Here is an 18760-nt window from a genome sequence, read left to right as displayed (position 1 = left end):
TCAATGCAAATATTCACTCTGCCATCATTGCCTCACTCCAGGTACAGGGCACAGTCAAAAAAGTTAAGATGGCAGCCATGATGGTCCAGTTGCAGCTCTGCCTGTTTTTTTTAGGTGTGCAATGCAGATTAAAAAATGGGTGGAGCCTTGATTGACCTATTGTGGCTGCCAAATTGTCCTCTCTTTTTTTTACCATACTGTACAGCAGTGCTTCTCAAGCTTGGCAACTTGAAGACGTGTGGACTTCAACTCCCAGAATTCCCCGGCCAGCTTTGATGCTTTGCTGGCTGGGGAATTCTGGGAGTTGAAGTCCACACGTCTTCAAGTTGCCGAGGTTGAGAAGCACTGCTGTACAGACACCTCTGCTCGGTCTTGTGTAAGTTTGGAATGATATGAAGAATGAAGAATTTGCATTAGAAGGAAGTCCTATTGAGAAAGATCAAATGGACTTCACTTCCATGCGCTTACCTTGGACACTCAGTTCTGCGATGGTTCTGCTACCTTCTTTCATCTCACAAATATAGACGGCGTCATCGTCCATGGTCACATTTTGGACCGTGAGCTTCCGGTACGTCCCTTGTTCTTCGATATTGTATTTTTCATTCTGTTGAAGTCTGGTCTCCTCTCTGAACCACGTGGTTTCCATCTCAGAACGGGGCACTTCACACATGAAACTCGCTGACTCCTTTTCCCGAACTTCCAAATCTTGTAGTTTTGTCTTGAAAGGAATCCTTGGTTCTTGGGAACAACCAGATAAAGAAATGAACTTTGGGAACACACACAACTGAACAACAACCAAATCTCAAATGTAGATTGCTTTAAATAACATTATGATCGAGTCGAACCTAAGAACAGTCCTCCTGGATCAGGCCAAGGCCTATTGTATCCCTACAGCTGGGATCTGGAGGCATTCTCTTCCCAACCTGGAGACAATAATGAGTTTCCAAATGTCATAACCCTTGATAGATCTTTCCTTCATGAATGTATCCAATCTGTTTTAATAAGAATGTCGGAGGACTCCTGTAGAATCATACCTAAACTCTTAGTCCGGCATTTTATTTCTCTTAGTGGCCAACCAGATGTCCCTCAGATGCCCTCAAGCAGAAGATGGAGGCCTACCACCACTGTCCTTCTGCACCTGGGCTTTGGAGAAAGGCTGCCCACAATGCAGAAGTAACACGGAGCCTTCAAAAATCATAGATCTTGATAGACCGGTCTTCTGTGAATGAATTCAGTCCCTTTTGAAGTCCCGGGCATTAGCAGACATCATCCCTTCTTCTAGTTTAGTTTTCTAACTCCAGACACTGCAACGTGCTTACTTGAAACATCTACTTGATTTAGTGACTCTATTCAGAAAATGTTACGGAATTGTCCCATTTCTATTTCACTGAATAGTCCCATTTCTATTTTACTCAATTGTCCCATTGATTTGATTATTTCGATTAGAGCAAGGAATCCATTTCAGGGATCGGATCAAATCACCTTCCAACTGAATATGAAAACGGAATATCTGTACCCTGCTAATGTCAATCTCCTTGTAAAACTAGCACAGACAAATGTTTTCTTCTTTGGAACCCACTCCTGCCAGAAGATATGCTTGGGATCAGATTTCTTCAAGTTTAAAAATACACTAAAACCCTTCTTTTAGTTGTGAAGCCGCTCATGTTTTTTAAGAACCTATTGATGTTAACATTATTATACATTACGTAGCCTAGAACAGTGTTTTTCAAACCTGGCAATGTAAAGATGTGTGGACTTCAACTCCCAGAATGCCCCAGCCAGCATGAGTAGATTTCAACTCAGTGACAGGGCATTTGTATTTCCCCTGAATCATTTCTAAAATAAATGTCCTACAGGGATTTAATCAAGTCCAGGTTGATGATGAATTAGACATAGCTGAATTGTTAGTAGAACTTCAACTGTCTTCTGCTTTTAGATCCAGAGGATGAAACCCATAAAACTTAGGCAAATGAAGGCAGCTGGGACTGGAACAGTCCCACCTGTGTTTTATTTTATTATATTATTATCATTTAGAAGGGAACTCCAAAGCTTTCCATCTGGGTCATTTAAAGTACATGCAAGGCTGCAAGGCTGTTTTTACGTTAACTGTAATGCATTTTTACACGTTTGATCATTGGCTTGTATTTTGGTCTGCTGTTTAGATCATGCCACCTACCAATTTGTTAAATAAAATAAACAATAAATAGAGTTTCTTTTCTCAGGCTCAACAAAGGGAGCTTGAGTAGCTGAATTCAAATTATTTTATTTCTTCCATCCTTTTAGATCTTGGCGCATCTACATCCTAACTATTGTTAGTATGCTGCTAATATATAAATATATATATAGAGAGAGAGAATCAATGTGCACAATTGAATTGTCTTCTTTTTTGCTATTGTTCCAATGATCTAGTGTCTCCTGGACCCATGATGCTTGATCCATGCTGATCTAGTGTCCCCTGGATTCTGGGGGTCCAGACCTACTCCAGAGTATCCACAAGAGGGGAGCAAAAAAACCCAATTTGGTGGCCACCATCATGTGTTCAAAGACCCACCAAAAAGTCGCTGGGCTTTAATCACACGGTTGCAACCACCATCCTGATTTTTTGACCTTCTTCTGCAGTTGTCTTGGAGCTACTCATTTGTAAGGGCTCCATGGCCATATGGCCTTAGACCTCCTCCTTTGTTTTGGATCCCTTGGGCTCTGGAGCTCTGCATTTACTCCTACATATAAGGACCTCTGGACTGCAGGGCTCCAGACTGACTCCATGGAATCCAAAGTTATTCAAAGTTTTTTATTTTTATTATTTTTAATGAGAGACCTCAAAACGCAATTAATTTCCATGTAAACCTTTGAAAGATCTTTTAAGCTTTCAAGGCGGACAAGTATAGACATCAGCAAAGAAATCTCCCTTCCATTTGTGACTTCCTTCTACAGCCAAGGAGCCGCAAGTGTGTCATGATTATGCTGGCCTCCTATGACTTGGTGCACCTATCCTACTTTCACGCCCTTGCTGTGTTGCCTTTCTTAAAATTAAAATCTTTATTCTTTGTTAGGGTTTCACAAGCACCACATACTCCAAACCACTTGGGCCTTCTCATCTTGGACAGGGGGAAAAGTGGAAAGATGGGAGCCATTTATCTAAAGGTTTGGCCCTGGAGAAAGGTGATCTCCTGTCTTACCCCATCCAGATTCCAGGCAAAAGGGGGCATCTTCCTACTGATGCATAGGGGTCGCAAAATAACTTATGTGCCCAGGTGGAACTTGGACCTGGAGAAATAAAGGAGACATCCCAGATGAACCTGGTGGAGGAGACAGAAGGGTGGAGATCTCTGGAGGTTTGCACTGGTGTTAGTCATTCCCTGCTAACAGTAGAAAGTATTCTGGGGTGCTAGTTCAGCGAAGATGCTGACAGCAGCCTATGGACCTTAGTAGGTCTAGATGGAAACTGTCCTTCATGAAAAATTGTCCTTCGGGAAGACAACCTCTGATACCTATGACGAAGGATCTGATCCATCCTTCCATTCCATAGTACTGATTTACGGGCTGTCCTCGACTTACGACCACAATTGGGACTGGAACTTCTGTTGCTAAGCAAGGTGGCTGTTAAGTGAGACACACCTGATTTTATAACCTTTTTTGCCACGGTTGTGAAGCAAATCCGGCTTCCCCCGTTGACTTTGCTTTTCATAAGTCGGCCAGGAAGGTTGCAAGTGGCAATCATGTGACCCCGGAACGCCACAACCATCCTAAATGTGAGCTGGTTGCCAAATGCCTGAATTTTGATCACGTGACCACAGGGTCGCTGCACTGGTCATAAGTGTGAGGACCTCTCATAAGTCACTTTTTAGTGCCCTCATAACTTTGAACGGTCGCTAAACAAATGGTCGTAAGTCGAGGACTACCTGTACTGTATCAGACTTGGTCTGGTCTTCAGTGCGAACCATCGTGCAACCAAACGGACGATCCGCAGCTACTCACCTTTGACGGTAACCAGCACAGAACTGTAGGTCTGCCCTGCCAAGTTAGAAGCTGTGCAGGTGTAGAGGCCGTTATCGACCTGCTTGCAGAAGAGGATCTTCAGCACAAAATTCTCCTGCTCATCCTCATAGATGATGTGCCTCCGACTTTCGAGGATAACCTCGCCGTCCTTCTTCCAAACCGTCTCCGGCTTGGGTTCTCCGGTAACATAGCAGCTCATTTTGGCGTGCTTTCCTTCGGTGACCGTGACGCTCCGTGTCGTGACACGATAATACGGGCCTCCGTCACCCCGGAGGCCCTTGGAAGTCAAGCTAGCAGCCCTCTCATAATCCAGGGACAAGCTCAGGCCAAGTTTGGACCGTCCTTTGGTAGCGATCACAGAGTCCGTGGCGGACAAGTCGGTCTTCCTGATCTCTTCCCGTCTTTTCTGCATGTGGGACAACAGAGGAGAGGTCTTGGTGGTACTGCTGTCTAGGCTGTGCCTTGTGCTCCCCGGGCTATAAGAATCGGGCATGTCCACCATCAAGGCGGCTCCTGCGCTGGAGGATCCAAGAGGGTTCTCTGCGTGGCACGTGTAGGTCCCACTGTCCCCCAGCCGAGTACTTTGGATCTTGAGGGCGTTCTTCTCCCCCTGGGACTCAATGCGGATGCGGTTGGAATCTGAACGCTTGCCCAGGTACTTCCCATCCTTCTCCCAGTTTATGGAAAGAGGAGGGCTGCCTTGCACGATGCACTTGAACATGGCATCTTCTCCCATAATCACACGGATGGATGTTGGCTTCTGGATGAAGTAAGGGGCCGATTCGGTCACGGTGGTCTGCTCCCCGACTTTGATGCTGACCGCAGCAAAGGCTTCCCCAATCGTGTTCTTGGCCCGGCAGATGTATTGGCCGCTGTCCTCCAGGCTCAAGTTGTAAATCGTTAGACGATAGAGGTCGTCGTCTTCGACCATTTTGAACCGTCCTCCCGTTTGGATGGGAAGTTTGTCCTTCTCCCAGCTCACCAGGGGGATGGGATTCCCAATGATCTGGCAGCTCAAGGTGGCATCTTTCCCCATAGACACCACAAAGGCTTTGGGCCTAGTCAAGAACCTCGGGACACCACTGTAGGAACTGTAATCCATCTTGATGGCCTAGGAGAAGGAGGAGGAGAAGAAAAACAACCATGAGGAGCGGTGAGCATGAGAAAGCAATACAATCAATTTTGGGGATCGTCTAAGGAAGGGCAGTATCCAACAGGGGTCAAAGGAAGCCTTTGGGGGCAGTAAACAAAGATACCTATTCCTATCTCCTAAGTCAGTAGGAGTCCTATCTCCTAAGTCAGTATTTCTCAACCTTGGCAACTTGAAGATGGGTGGACTTCAACTCCCAGAATTCCCCCAGCCAGCATGAGAACTTAGAAATTCAGCTCATGAGAACCAAGACCACCACCCTTCATGGAAAAATTCCCCCTTACTTAGCTTTCTTCTGTGGGAGGTGTAAATTCAATAGCACTGGTTCTTCAGCATCTTATGACCTCCTGACCATAAGAAGACAGCAGGTTGTAGATAGGAAGCTAAGGCACATCTCTGTGTCTCCTCTTAGTCTACCACGTTGCCTGCTCTTGTTGAAGGGGCTGCTAACCTGAGGTCCTTCCACCTTATCTTCCTAGGTGTGCATGCACATTGTTGACTAGGCTGTACATAGCTAGTTATGTGCTAGATTTTGCCAATGCCTATAATGCATTTCCTGTAATGTGCTTTCTGTTAGAGTTAATAGCTCTGCTTCACTATCATCGCTCAGATGCCTGCCCTCAGGGATGTTCGATTGCGCACGCAGAAGACTTCTGCCTCCTAAATCCAAAATTGGGGGCCCTGCAGGTGTACTCACCTACAACTCTGATCATTCTTAGTGGGCAAAAATTAGAAGGAACCCGTTGTAATCAGCTATATCACTCAAGCCCATATTAGCTAAGCACACGCTTTTATAATGCCACTGAAAAATAAACATTTACGGTTGTTGTTTTTTAATCTGTTCAGTCATTTTCAATTCTTGAAGACTGCCTGGCAAGTCCCTGCAGTTTTCTTGGCAAAGTTTTTCGGAAGTGGTTTGCCATTGCCTCCTTCCTAGGGCTGAGAGAGAGGGACTGGCCCAAAGTCACCCAGCTGGCTTGATGCCCAAGGCAGGACTAGAACTCACGGTCTCCTGGTTTCTAGCCTCGTGCCTTAACCACAACACCAAACTAGCTCTCTAAATACACATAAATATATGTATAAATATATATAAATATACAAAGTCATTTTATATACAGTATAAACATTATATCATAAATATACAAAATTAGAAAATTGCAAAGTTGGAATATAGTTCAAGCAATCAGGCTACCGAGGTCCTGCAGGAGGGGCCAAAAAAGTCAAGACGGTGGCCACAAATGTGTGATCAACCCCCTGATGCATATTTAACGGGGCAGAGCTTCAATTGCAGCTGCCATCTTGACTTTTTTGCCCCCACAGAAGGCTGAATGCAGTAAATTGCTTGAAGAGGACATCTGTGCAGCCCCAAAGCAGTCAAGCTGACATCATCTTCATAAAGTAAACATTGGCAATGCTAGCCATTTGAGCAACCAGAATCAGAGCCCCATAATCTCTGCTTTCAGGCACAAATTATTTAAACCTTCATTCCTTTGTCCCTGAAAAATGAGTACAAGTAGTCCTCGACTTACAACCATTTGTTTAGTGACCGTTCGAAGTTACGACGGCACTGAAAAAAATGACTTGCAACCAGTCCTCACACTTACGACTGTCGCAGCATTCAAGTGATCAAAATTCAGTCACTTGGTAACCGGCATGTATTTACGATGGTCTCAGCATCCCGGGGTCACATGATCGCAACTTATGACCTTCCCAGCCGGCTGACATGCAAAGTTAATGGGAGGAGCCAGATTTACCTAAGTACCACATGATTCACTTAATGATCGCAGTGATTCCCTTAACAACCACAGCAAAAAAGGTTGTAAAATCAGGCATGACTCACTTAACAACTGTCTCACTTACCAACAGAAGTTCTGGTCCCAACTGTGGTCGTAAGTCGAGGACTACCTGTAGCACAAAACTTTCACCCCTCAGGCCATCAGTGCAGGTTCCCCTTATGCGCCCTGCTCTAAGATTGGGATAATCGATACAATACGACTAAAAATACGATCGTGGCCATGCTTCCTAGAACAATCTATTTAATTAAATTTAATAAAATAAAATAAAAAAATCTGAGCCACCCTCCAGAATCTGGTCATTAGAATGAGTTGCTCCAACTGCATCATCCGATGGTGGCTTATACTGACTCAGTGACCTCAGTTTTCTCTTTAGACATCCACACATCACAGGAGGAAGTGCAACACCAGGTGTCCCTGAGATCATCTTCTGCCAGAGACATAAACGCTCGAAGAAAGACGCGTTTTTCCAACATCGTATTCGCGTACACTAAACCAGAACAAACATCCATATTTTGACCAAGTTTATTAGATTTTTCTATTTCCTTTCCATCAAGGCCTCCGGACAGACTAGATAGCCTTCCTCCTCCAGTTTTATCCCAAGAACAACAACCCTGTGAGGTTGGCTGGGCTGAGCAGAGGGCAACCAGTCTAAAATCACCCATTTCGACTTGGAGTTGGGAAGAAGGCCAGCCGGATGTGGCTTTTTCCCAAGGTCAGTGGCCTTGGGGGGCCTTTTTGCCATCAAAACCAGGAGTTCTCCAGGGTCATCAGAAGTCCCAACCATTGGAATCCTTATCCCACCCCCCGAATTGGTTGAATCTGCATTTATAAAAATCCAGATTAAGGACTTCACTCCAACAGGTCAAACGTTCACTGATTGATTGATTGATTGATTGATTGATTGATTGATTGATCATATTTGTACAGACACCCATCTCACAAGACTCTGGGCGGCGTACAACACTCAATTAAGAAGAACCAATAAATACTGTACATATAGAACAATCATTAAAACTATTAAAAAATTGTTTAAAAAACACACAAAACAAGAGAGGATGATGGGAGCCATTGCAAAATCTCCCCAATCCCCTTATCAAGATCTGTCCCAGATCTCACACCTTTCCCATCAGCTGATTGTTAAAAGAAGCAGATACTGAAACAAGATTCCAGCCGAGTGTTAAGAAAAACTCCCCATCATTTGCAGCAGCGTTTCTCAACGTGGTGGCGCTGCGGGTTAAACCACTGAGCTGCTGAGCTTGCCGATCGGAAGGTCGGCGGTTGGAATCCATGTGACGGGGTGAGCTCCCGTTGCTAGTCCCAGCTCCTGCCAACCTAGCAGTTCGAAACATGCCAATGTGAGTAGATGAATAGGTACCGCTTCGGCGGGCAGGTAACGGCGTTCCGTTTAGTCATGCCGGCCACATGACCACAGAGGAAGTGTCTTTGGACAAACGCCGGCTCTTCGGCTTTGAAACGGAGATGAGCACCGCCCCCTAGAGTCGGACACGACTGGACTTAACGTCAAGGGAAACCTTTACCTTTACCTTTCTCAACCTGAGCAATTTTAAAATGGGCAGACTTCAACTCCCAGAATCCCCCAGCCAGCAGTGAGAAACGAGTCACAGCACTCCCACAGTGAAGCCAAAGACTCAGAGGGGAGATGGTTCCCCTTCACCAGCTGTGTGCAAACAGGCTGAATTTAAATTCCTGAAGTCAGCAGGGTGGGGGGGAGCTTAATGATCTCAGGAGTTACCCCCCGCCCCACTGGGATTTGGTTTTGGTTTTATCCAGTTAGCAGAGAACCAAGCTTGAGACATGCAGGTCATTTTTCTTGCAACAACATGGAAGTAATTGGCCGCTGCCTTGTCCCCCAGTGGTTTTTAAATTATTATTTTATTGATTTATTCACTCATGAAATAAAATAATAAGAGCTACAAAAATATTTGCTTAATGGTAAGCAGATGGATAGCTATATGCATTTGTTTAATTAATGAAATGCTGTACATATATACACATTTAGGCTTCCCAGGCCAGACTACAGCCTTGGGATCTCCCAGTGGTTTCCCATCCAAGCATTAACCGGACCAGAGTCTGTTTAACTTTTGAAATTAGTCAAAAGCTGTGTGCAGCCGCTTAGCAGCATCACAGTATTTACAAAATATTACTAAAAACATCTAAGACTAACAAAAGCTTGTTCAGAGGCCACATGAACCACCGAGGAAAAACATTTCCATGGTCTTAACTGTTCATTTTTCTGATCTATTTTTAGGCAACTGTGACAGAACATTTGACAGCCATAAAAAAAAAACAAAATAAGCTTCTCATCAATTCACTTCTTATGGTCAGCCATCTCATATCTACTGTTTGATCACATTTGAGGCCACTTTTCCACATGACAAGCCCCCAAAGTGTCTTTTCTTTCTCCTTCTTAATACAGAAGCTAAGAATTTCAGTAATGGCCTCATCACTACTTGGACGGGAGACCACAAGGAAATCCCACAGCTGCCAACTAGGAAGCTGAAAAAAAATGCTAGAAGGAGGTGATGGCAAACTATTTCCATATTGATCCTAGGAAAATAGATATCCTTGTAAATCACCAGGACTTAATCACCTCCCTCCCCACGCACAAGAGGTATTGGTTACTTTTTAGTGTACGGATGTGTTCACAAACTTTCTAGCCCATAGAAAATTGCAGGTAGTCCTCGACTTACAAGCACAAAAGGGACCAGAAAATTCATCGTTAAGCAGTGCGGTTGTTAAATGAGGCATCACATGACTGCGCCTGATTTTACGACCTTTTTATCACTGCTGTTAAGCGAGACATCATGTGACTGTGACTTGCAACCTTCCCTGCTGGCTTCCCCATTGACTTTGCTTGTCAGAAGCCAGCTGGGAAGGCCACAAATGGCGGTCATGTGACCCCAGGACACTGCAACCATCATAAATGTGCAACAGTTGCCAAGCACCCAAATTGTGATCCCATGACCGCAGGATGCTGTGACAGTCGTACGTGCAAGGACCAGTCGTATGTCACTTTTTTCAGCACCGTCATAACTTTGAGTGGTCGCTAAATGGATGGTTGTAAGTCGAGGACTACCTGTAGTTTGACAAATCAATTCAACTGCCTAGGCTCACAAGAGACATTGTGACTCAAAAACAAGTCCTAAAGGCTGGGTTGAAAAACGAACAGCGCCACAAACTAACTACAACCAACCATAGTTCAGACTACCGTGTTAAGCAAACCCAGCTTTACATTTCCCTCCTGCCCCAGAACTTTCCAATCTGTTTTAATCTCAGCATACAGAAGTACCAGCAGTCGGGGCTGTCCACAGGTAGAGTCAAAAAAGTCAAGATGGAGGTGACAGCCACGGAATCAAAGGCCTGCCCCCTTTTGGCCTGCCCATTAAAAGGCCTGGGGCTTCATTTGCACAGCTCCTGTTGCCATCTTGACTTTTTTGCCTCCCTCCAACCCCTCCTGGTAACAGTGAGGATTCCAGCAAGAAGCACAGTGGAACTGAGGCATGGAAAATGGAATGCCCCTAGCACGCCAATTGCTTGCCAGTTCTGTATTTTGGCACCTTGGCCTTATGGCTAAGCAGCAAACGTGGTAGCCAATATCATCGATAGTTCCTCCCTTAGGGCTCTTTCTCATGGCCACTTTAATGCGCTGTCTACCATTCCTTGAGAAGATGGAAGAGTATGCACCAATGCGGTACGCCAATGGCCACCCCTACTCTGCACCTAGAATGCCACGTCTCAAGCATCAAGTCCTCACAGCGTTAATGCAGAAGAGCTTAGGAGAGACAATTGGTGGATTCCTGTGGGGTCACCTGCCTGAGGAGATAATGACACTGAAACTTCTTTAGGTGTGGTGAGATGGGGATGAGTGAGGTTAGGCAGGGGCCTGAGTGGGAGGGTTGAGGCACTTTTCAATTTGCCCAAGTAACAGGACAAAGATACGAGCTGTGATCTGTTATTTGGGTTATTTCTAAGCATGGGTTTAGCACTCTTTCGAAAGAGCGCTAAACCCGTGTCCAAAAATATGTGGCTGACAGGTTGCAGGTATGGAGAAAGGACTTAGGGAGGAATATTACGGAGTGCTCTCCCTCCTGCTCCTTCACCCTTGCACTCTTCTTCCCTGCCTGCAATATTTCAGCCACTGGGTTGGATGGGGTTTAGCACTCTTTCGAAAGAGCGCTAAAGCCACGCTCAGAAATAGCCCAAGTGAACAATCACAGGCAGAGAGATGGATTGCAAGGAACACTAGGGTCCTTCCCCCCATTTCACCCAGCGTCCATCTTCTGCTCCAGTGACTGTTGGTGGAGCTATGTCTGAACATGGATTTTGCACCCTTCTAGAAAAAGGCTTTGGGGACTTTTCGACCTTCCCCAAGAGGGAGCTGGGGGTGTCGACAACCGACAGGAAGCTCTGGCGTGGGCTGGTCCATGAAGTCACGAAGAGTCGGAAGCGACTGAATGAATAAACAACAACAAAAGGCTAGACCCATGTTCAGGTAGCCGGGATGATAGGTGGAGGGTGTGAGGGAGGAGGACCACTGCAAGTGGTCCCTCCCACTTCCTGCCTCATCCCTCCATTGTGCCTGTCACCAGGGTAATTTCCATGGGGCTGTGCGTCTTCCATTACATGATGATGTGACCTCCACAGAGTGCCGTTTGATAGACCAGTGAGGCAAGGCTTAACCTCCAGAGTCTATGCTAGTTATTCCAAGGCTGTTTCAGTTCAGCACAACATGGTTGCCAGGATAGGAAAAACTGAATGCCATGCTGGGCTTTGTTCTAGCACAGTGTTTCTCAACCTTGGCCACTTGAAGACGTGTGGACTTCAACTCCCAGAATTCCCCAGCCAGCCATGCTGGTTGGGGAATTCTGGGAGTTGAAGTCCACACGTCTTCAAGTGGCCAAGGTTGAGAAACACTGTGGCTGGGGAATTCTGGGAGTTGAAGTCCACACGTCTTCAAGTGGCCAAGGTTGAGAAACACTGTGCTAGCATCTTGGCCAATGGAGATCCTGATGGCTTTTGTTGACCATCAACGTGGTGCCATCAGCCCAGTTCTAACGAGCTCCATCATTGTGCTCCAAAGCTTCATGCCACTTTCAACAACAGGCCAAACTTCCTAATCTCAGCCAGACTTAATTCGGGTCAGCCATTTCTCTGCCCAAGCAGCTGATGAGTTGTTACAGACACTGCGTCCTGATCTGTGCTACTTCCTATAATCCTGGTGGCATGCGCTCAGCGTTCTCTTTCTCCAGAGCAAACAGCCCCCCTCCTCCACGGTTCCTAAGGCCCTCACCTGACGCTTCGTACTGGCCAACCCACATGCTCTTTCCATCTGTTTGCAAACATCAAACCTACATCCAGTGACAGGTCTGGCCTGGGGTTCTTCATGAAGCTCATAATTTTTGACTTTCTGGTCTGTTCTAGTCAAATCCAGATTTAAGACAGGTTTAGCCATGCTGGAGGAGAACGTTAAGTTGAGGCTTCTCCATGGATGTCCACAGGGTGAGGTCAAAATCTTCAAGATGGCAGGCGTTGGAGGGGCGGGGCTTCAGTTGCAACGCCGTGCCCACGATCTTGCAGAATTTGACCACCCCCTACAGATGTGACTGGTCTGTCCCATTTTCCTAGCCTTGTGTCCTCCAGTTGTGTTGGACTTCAGCTCCCATAATTCTTAGGCAGGTAGACAACCATGGAAGTTAGGAATTCAATGCAGATTCAGGAAAAGTGGTCAGTTCTGACTAATCTGGCTACGATCCTCCTGTTTTCTCACCAATGGTGAGTGATCCTCCGTATCTTATTCATACGGTCAGTGTGGCCCAGGGCAAAGTCCTGGAACTCATGTGCCATTCCAGGGCTGTGAGTGCAAATTATATCTGGCTTAACAAACAAACAAAAAATTGCTGTTTGCAGTTTCAGTAGAGTGCCGTTGCAATCACCTGAGAATCCTACAAGACCAAGACCGTTTGACTTGCAAGCTATAATGGCTTTTCTCAGAACTGTCAGACTACTTAGAGAAGAGAGTATCTCTGAGCATATGAAGAGTGCTTGACTTTCATCACGGGTTAAGGGCCAAGGGCACGTCAAACAGCTTTCTGTCACGCAGAAGCCCCAGAAACATTACACAACAGAAAACAGCTACAGTCATCCAGTACAACGCTCTCCCCTACTAAATAAAAATTTAATTTAAAAAAATGCATGCTTTGCTTCTGGATCTGCATTCTGTAAATATAATACCAATATGACCCACACCTAATGAGTGCTCATCTTTTCTAGCCTAGTGTGTATATTCAAGTTGCCATCCTTTAAGGGAAAAAAAAAATCAAGACCCCTAGATTTGTATACCTGGTATCCGTAAACTTTAAAAACATCAACATTACACGCTACCAAACTCAAGGGCCACCAACAGACCATCTCCAAGAAGTTCACACGTCTTCAAGTGGCCAAGGTTGAGAAACACTGGGCTAGCATCTTGGCCAACGGAGATCCTGATGGCTTTTCCTGACCATCAACGTGGTGCCATCAGCCCAGTTCTAATGAGCTCCATCATTGATTGAATCTACCCTCAACCACAGAAGCTCACAGCGACTTTGGGTAAGTCACCCCCCCCTCTCTTTCTTAACCCAGCCTACCTCACAGGGCTGTAGTCTTGGGGGTAAAAAGAAGGGAGGCTATGCCAACTGCCTTCCCAGTGGAAAGATGGAACGTAAATCTAACAAATAATTTTTTAAAAAAGAACATTCCCATCCGTTTGGAGCATCTTCCCACCCGTTTTAAAGCAGAAGTCTTGATTGCAATGTAATCTTATAAAGCAGAAAGCAGGTTCCCCCCAGCACAAAGCTCTGCTGTACTAAATAAAGATAAAAATAAAGCAAATGCATGCTTTGCCTATTGATCCGCATTCTGCATATATCATACAAACATTGCTCAGCCCCGCCATTCCAGCCAGGCCAGGCCACTGACCGATGGCTCTTAAAATAGCGTCAGCTGTTGGGCTCTATCTTTTTTCAAAGCTCATCTGTAGAAATGCAAGCCGAGAAGGAGGGGGGGAGGAGGAGGAGGGATGCGAAGGGGAGATGTAACAGCTAGGATTTCTACTGCGATCAAATCCATACTTTCACCAACATAGAGCTTTTGCACAGCGGTTCACAATTCAGGAAGAAAGCGAAATGGAAAAGAAAACCACTCCCTCTGTATTCCACACCAGGTTCCTCGAAAAGAGCATTTTCCCTCTTAACGCACATCAGCTCCAGGTCTGGTTCATCTGCTTTTAAACCTCCAGCTTCAACCCTGCCTGGACCGAATTGGCTAGAAAATCCTGCTTTCCAGAGTCCAGCAGGTGACAATGTTGAACGTCACCGGCCACCGCCAGGCAAAACGACCAAGTTTCTTTTGTTTCGGCCTCCCCGCAGATCCCAAAGTCACAAACGAGCACAACCAGTGTGGAAATGGGAGGAGAGAAGACCTGGAGCCTTTTCTCAACAAGGCCCCGTTCTTGGGTCTGTCCCGTTCAGAGTGAAATTGCAGCCCCCCTTACCTGGTGTGTGTTTCAACCTGGAAGACTTACGCCTGTTTCATTGGAGTGACGAGCAGGTCCTTCTGAATCGATGGAATAATCCAGAGGTAGAAGGGGACCTAGGGAGACTCAGGGCTCAGGGTCCCCTTCTCCCCCACCCCCAGTGAGGAACAAAACAGAAACCCCAGTGAGGCTGGAGATGTGCAGAAGGGAAGCCCCCGGTGCCCCCCAGATGACTTGGGCTTTAGCTGGGACACAGCTCCTCCCTTTGGCCGTCCTCCGCCAGTCGCGTTGGCCTGCTGACGTACTTCTGTCCCTGCTGCCCACCTCCAAAATAGTCCTGGGTGTCACTTACCAGGGAGATTAAATTTCATCTGCAGTGCTAAAAGGGCATCGCTCCAGGGAGCCCACCAGGCAGGCTGCGGAGAGGCGTGGGTGCCGCCGGATCTGCCCTGAACCAGCCCCAAGCTCAGCGTAGCTTCAGAACCCGTTGACCCACCGTGGGGCAAGGTCACGGAGCGATGGGGCCTCTGGCTTGGGCCAACCTGAGAAGGAAGGGGAGTGGGGGGGATCCACCTCTTTCCAGATGATGTTTTTGCTCCTGGATTGAAAGAATGGAGTCTGGAGCAAACGGCGCTTTGGGGCCAGTGAGCGTGACCCAACAGGCGCCCTGCCAGAATTCTTGGGGTCTCAGGATCGGAGCTTTAAGGACAGCCTCTGCCGTTCAGGAGAGAGACAGTGAAAAATAAATATTTCCAGATGTACCAGGAGAGGACAGGGTGGGCAAAGGTTAGCAGGCAGAGCAGAAAGAAAAAACTTACATGTCTTGGTAGCTCCCATGAAACCCTCCTTTGGCAGGTGACAGCCTCTCCTGGCCTTGGCTGGTCTTGAAAGATAAGGAGGGTTGGTCCTTGTGAATACTTGGAGGGGAGACCACAGGGAAATCCCCACTCTGTACACTAGCCTAGGAAGTTGAAAAAAACATCCTGGAACTAGGCAATAGCATCCCGCCTTTGTACAGTCACAAAAAGGCTCACATGGAAGGGATGAAAAAATAATCCAAGCTCCATTCACAGGTAGCATTACCTTTTTAGAGTCAGCAGGGGGCAGCACTTGTCTGGTCTCTGAAGCTAACCAAGCTTTGAGTGGGTTACTCTGGATAGGGGACCACTAGGAAATCTCAGGTTGAGGGAGAAGCTGGGAAGGGGCAGAAAACATCCCTTAAAAAGACAACGGCAAACATTTCATGGGGTTGAGCTTGTCTTTATTTATTTATTTCAGCTTTACATTTGGCGCTTCAGCCTCCTGGTCCCTCATGAGGGTGTCAGCCATCTTCCGCTTCAAATCTCATGATCTCCCAGCAGCTAAAGCATGATATGAGCTGGATCTTGAGGTTACAAAAGCCAAGATGACGCCACAACCACCTCCCCTGCTGCCTCCATCTTGAATTTTTTGACCTGCCCCCTGTAGATACCTCCGCATTCCACCTTAAATAGTGGCTTTGTTTGCGAGACATGCCAAGCCCTGGTTAAGTTAATCATGGGTTGCACAATTAACCTAATTTTGGTCAAGAGGGAGACAACGAACCACAATAACCACGGACTGAACTCACATTGGCCTGTAATGGGGTTATTTCATCTGTGGCTCCATGAGGCTTACAAACCAATCTGATTCAGACTGCTGTTCACCCAACATGCTAAACCTGGTTACTGCATTATCCCAGTGTGTTTGCACAATATATGAAACCCTAAACTAACCAACAGCACCTTAAGCTACAAAAGAAACTAATATTATAACCAACCCCACATTATATTATGGACATGCAGCCACTGTTTTTCATTCCCCCGATTACGGGTATCTTGGTTTTGAACAGACATTGTAAGCCTATGAGCTTGTTAGATTTTGACGTCCTCTGCTTTGTGAACTCAGCTATTTCAGTTTGTCAGCTCTGCACAGGAGCCCTCATGGGGAGCTGGAGAGGGGGACAAATGATGGATCACAGCGTCACCGTGCAAACAGGGACTTCTTCACCTGCATCCAACATTAGAATGTGATGTCACAAGGCAGGTTTTGTCATGTTTGGGTCATCATGGTTAGTAGTGGAGATCCATAGCACGGCATGTTGGGTCAATCCTGGCAATGGCTGCTTAATCAGCAAACCATGGTTTAGTGCAACATGAAACCTATCCTTATGTGCTCATCTTTCTTGTAGCATGTAAGGAGAAAAATGGAAGTGGTTGGGCAGGGTATCTTAAAATGCCAGCAGCTGGAGACTGATGCTTTCACGCCTCTGGCCTTCAAATTCTCTGTAAGCTTCTGGCTAAGCGTGGACAGAAACAGGATTAAGGCGTAGCTGGCCTTGACCCAGTGAATGTCTTTGATCAGTAAGAATTTGGCTCTCCGGACTATCACTTTGCACAAGAACCTGGTAAACAAGGACACCGAGAAGAAGGCCTTAGTCAGAAAGGAAGGTTGAAGGGTCCAGAAAAGTCTGCTGGCTACAGAGAGCTGCTTCACTTTCTTGGACCATGTATGCAAAGAAACAGGTGGATATTTCTTTGATTGACAGTGCCAGAAAGGAAGCTGGTGGCAAGCTCCGGGAAACCTTCCCCCTTGTGGGTTTTTAACCTGTTCATCACAGAACCAGTGTGATTCCATGAGTATTAAGGGGGGAAAAAAAACCTCTAGAGTGGTGTTTCTCAACCTGGGCAACTTTCAGATGTGTGGACTTCAGCTCCCAGAATTCCTCAGCCAGCATGGCTGGCTGAGGAATTCTGGGAGCTGAAGTCCACACATCTGAAAGTTGCCCAGGTTGAGAAACACTGCTCAGAGAATAAAAAGAAATTGCAAAGACTGCTTCCAAGTTCCCTACAACTTGCTGGGTTACAGGTTAAAGTTTAAAAATAAATTAAAATTAAAGACTTAATTTAAAAAAATTAGAATTAAATTAAAATTAGACTGTTCTTCAATGTGACCCATGACTTTAGCACAATGTACCAGTAATTTTTCCCCTGACTTATAAACTTAATCCTCTATATAGCCTTTTTTTCCCCTCTCACACTGTTTGTGGCATAATTATACCTCTTCAGCCATGCTAAAGGCCCGGCATGAAAAAAGATAGAGAAGAATAAAAAAATCCCTCTAAAAAAGAGAATATCTCAGTTAAAGGACTTTGTGGCTGGTTTACTACACAAATTCAAATCCGCATGACGGGGTGAGCTCCCATTGCTAGTCCCAGCTCCTGCCAACCTAGCAGTTCGAAAACATGCAAATGTGAGATTAATAGGTACCGCTTCGGCGGGCAGGTAACGGCGTTCCGTTTAGTCATGCCGGCCACATGACCACAGAGGAAGTGTCTACGGACAAACGCCAGCTCTTCAGCTTTGAAACGGAGATGAGCACCGCCCCCTAGAGTCGGACACGACTGGACTTAATGTCAAGGGAAACCTTTACCTTTACCTTACTACACAAAACTGATTGCAACCCACGTCATAGTAAACCCATCCCACTCACCCTCTGAATAACCATGCACACAATGATAAAAAGGTGTTAATTCCATTCACATTTTTCCTACGTGGCCACTTCGGATTCTTAATGCATTACAAGATACAACTACAGTACTTTAGATATTAAATATTTTAATTAAGTGTTAGCCAGCACACAAAACGGGCATCCAGTAATTACAAGAAAAATAATCTCGCATGAAAACACAGCAATTTAGATTTAACGTAACTGAATACCTGTGATCTTCACAAGGGGTATTCTAAAGAACACACAAAGGTAAACACAACACGGGAACATTTCACTTCCAATGATTTTCCAGGATTCACTGTAAATCTTTCTCAAGACGTTATCATCGTTAGCACGTTTCTAACTGCTGGGTTTTATCAGCAGGGTCACCCATATTGATCCACTGCACATGTTCGGCTTGAACAAAGGACATCTTGATTCAAATCAATACAGTGCAATAGCAGCAGGTCAGATCTGGCCTCTGTTGCCAAGAAAGTTACCAGAGAGGTAGAAAAAGAGAGTTTTGCAGCTTTGAGAAACGCATTTCAAATCAATTCTATTCTATTTTGATCAACAATCAGGAAAGGAGAACCTTGAGTGTTGCTCGATACAATGAAATACTGCCTGAATTGATTGCGAAGTCTCACAGCGACTATACCTATTTGTTCAATCATCTAAATCAGTGTTTTTCAAACTTGGCCACTTTAAGACAGGTGGACTTCAACGCCCAGTATTCCCCAGCCAGCATGGCTGGCTGGGGAATTCTGGGCGTTG

At 45.9% G+C, this 18760-nt stretch overlaps 1 protein-coding gene across 1 annotated transcript in view; it reads right to left on the bottom strand.

Moving 5' to 3' along the window:
• OBSCN (obscurin, cytoskeletal calmodulin and titin-interacting RhoGEF) overlaps nucleotides 1-5101 on the bottom strand; it is a 193689-nt gene extending 188588 nt beyond the window's left edge. The window contains exons 1-2 of the mRNA XM_063301888.1: nucleotides 3979-5101; nucleotides 469-738 (exon numbers count right to left, since the gene is read on the bottom strand). Coding sequence (XP_063157958.1) covers nucleotides 469-738; nucleotides 3979-5101 — 1393 coding nt within the window. The remainder of the gene's footprint in view (nucleotides 1-468; nucleotides 739-3978) is intronic.
• Between the last annotated feature and the right edge of the window lie 13659 nt (nucleotides 5102-18760).

Source organism: Candoia aspera, chromosome 4 (genome assembly GCF_035149785.1).
Source record: "Candoia aspera isolate rCanAsp1 chromosome 4, rCanAsp1.hap2, whole genome shotgun sequence".
NCBI classification, from domain to species: Eukaryota; Metazoa; Chordata; class Lepidosauria; order Squamata; family Boidae; genus Candoia; species Candoia aspera.
This window is presented reverse-complemented; position numbering and strand designations above follow the sequence as displayed.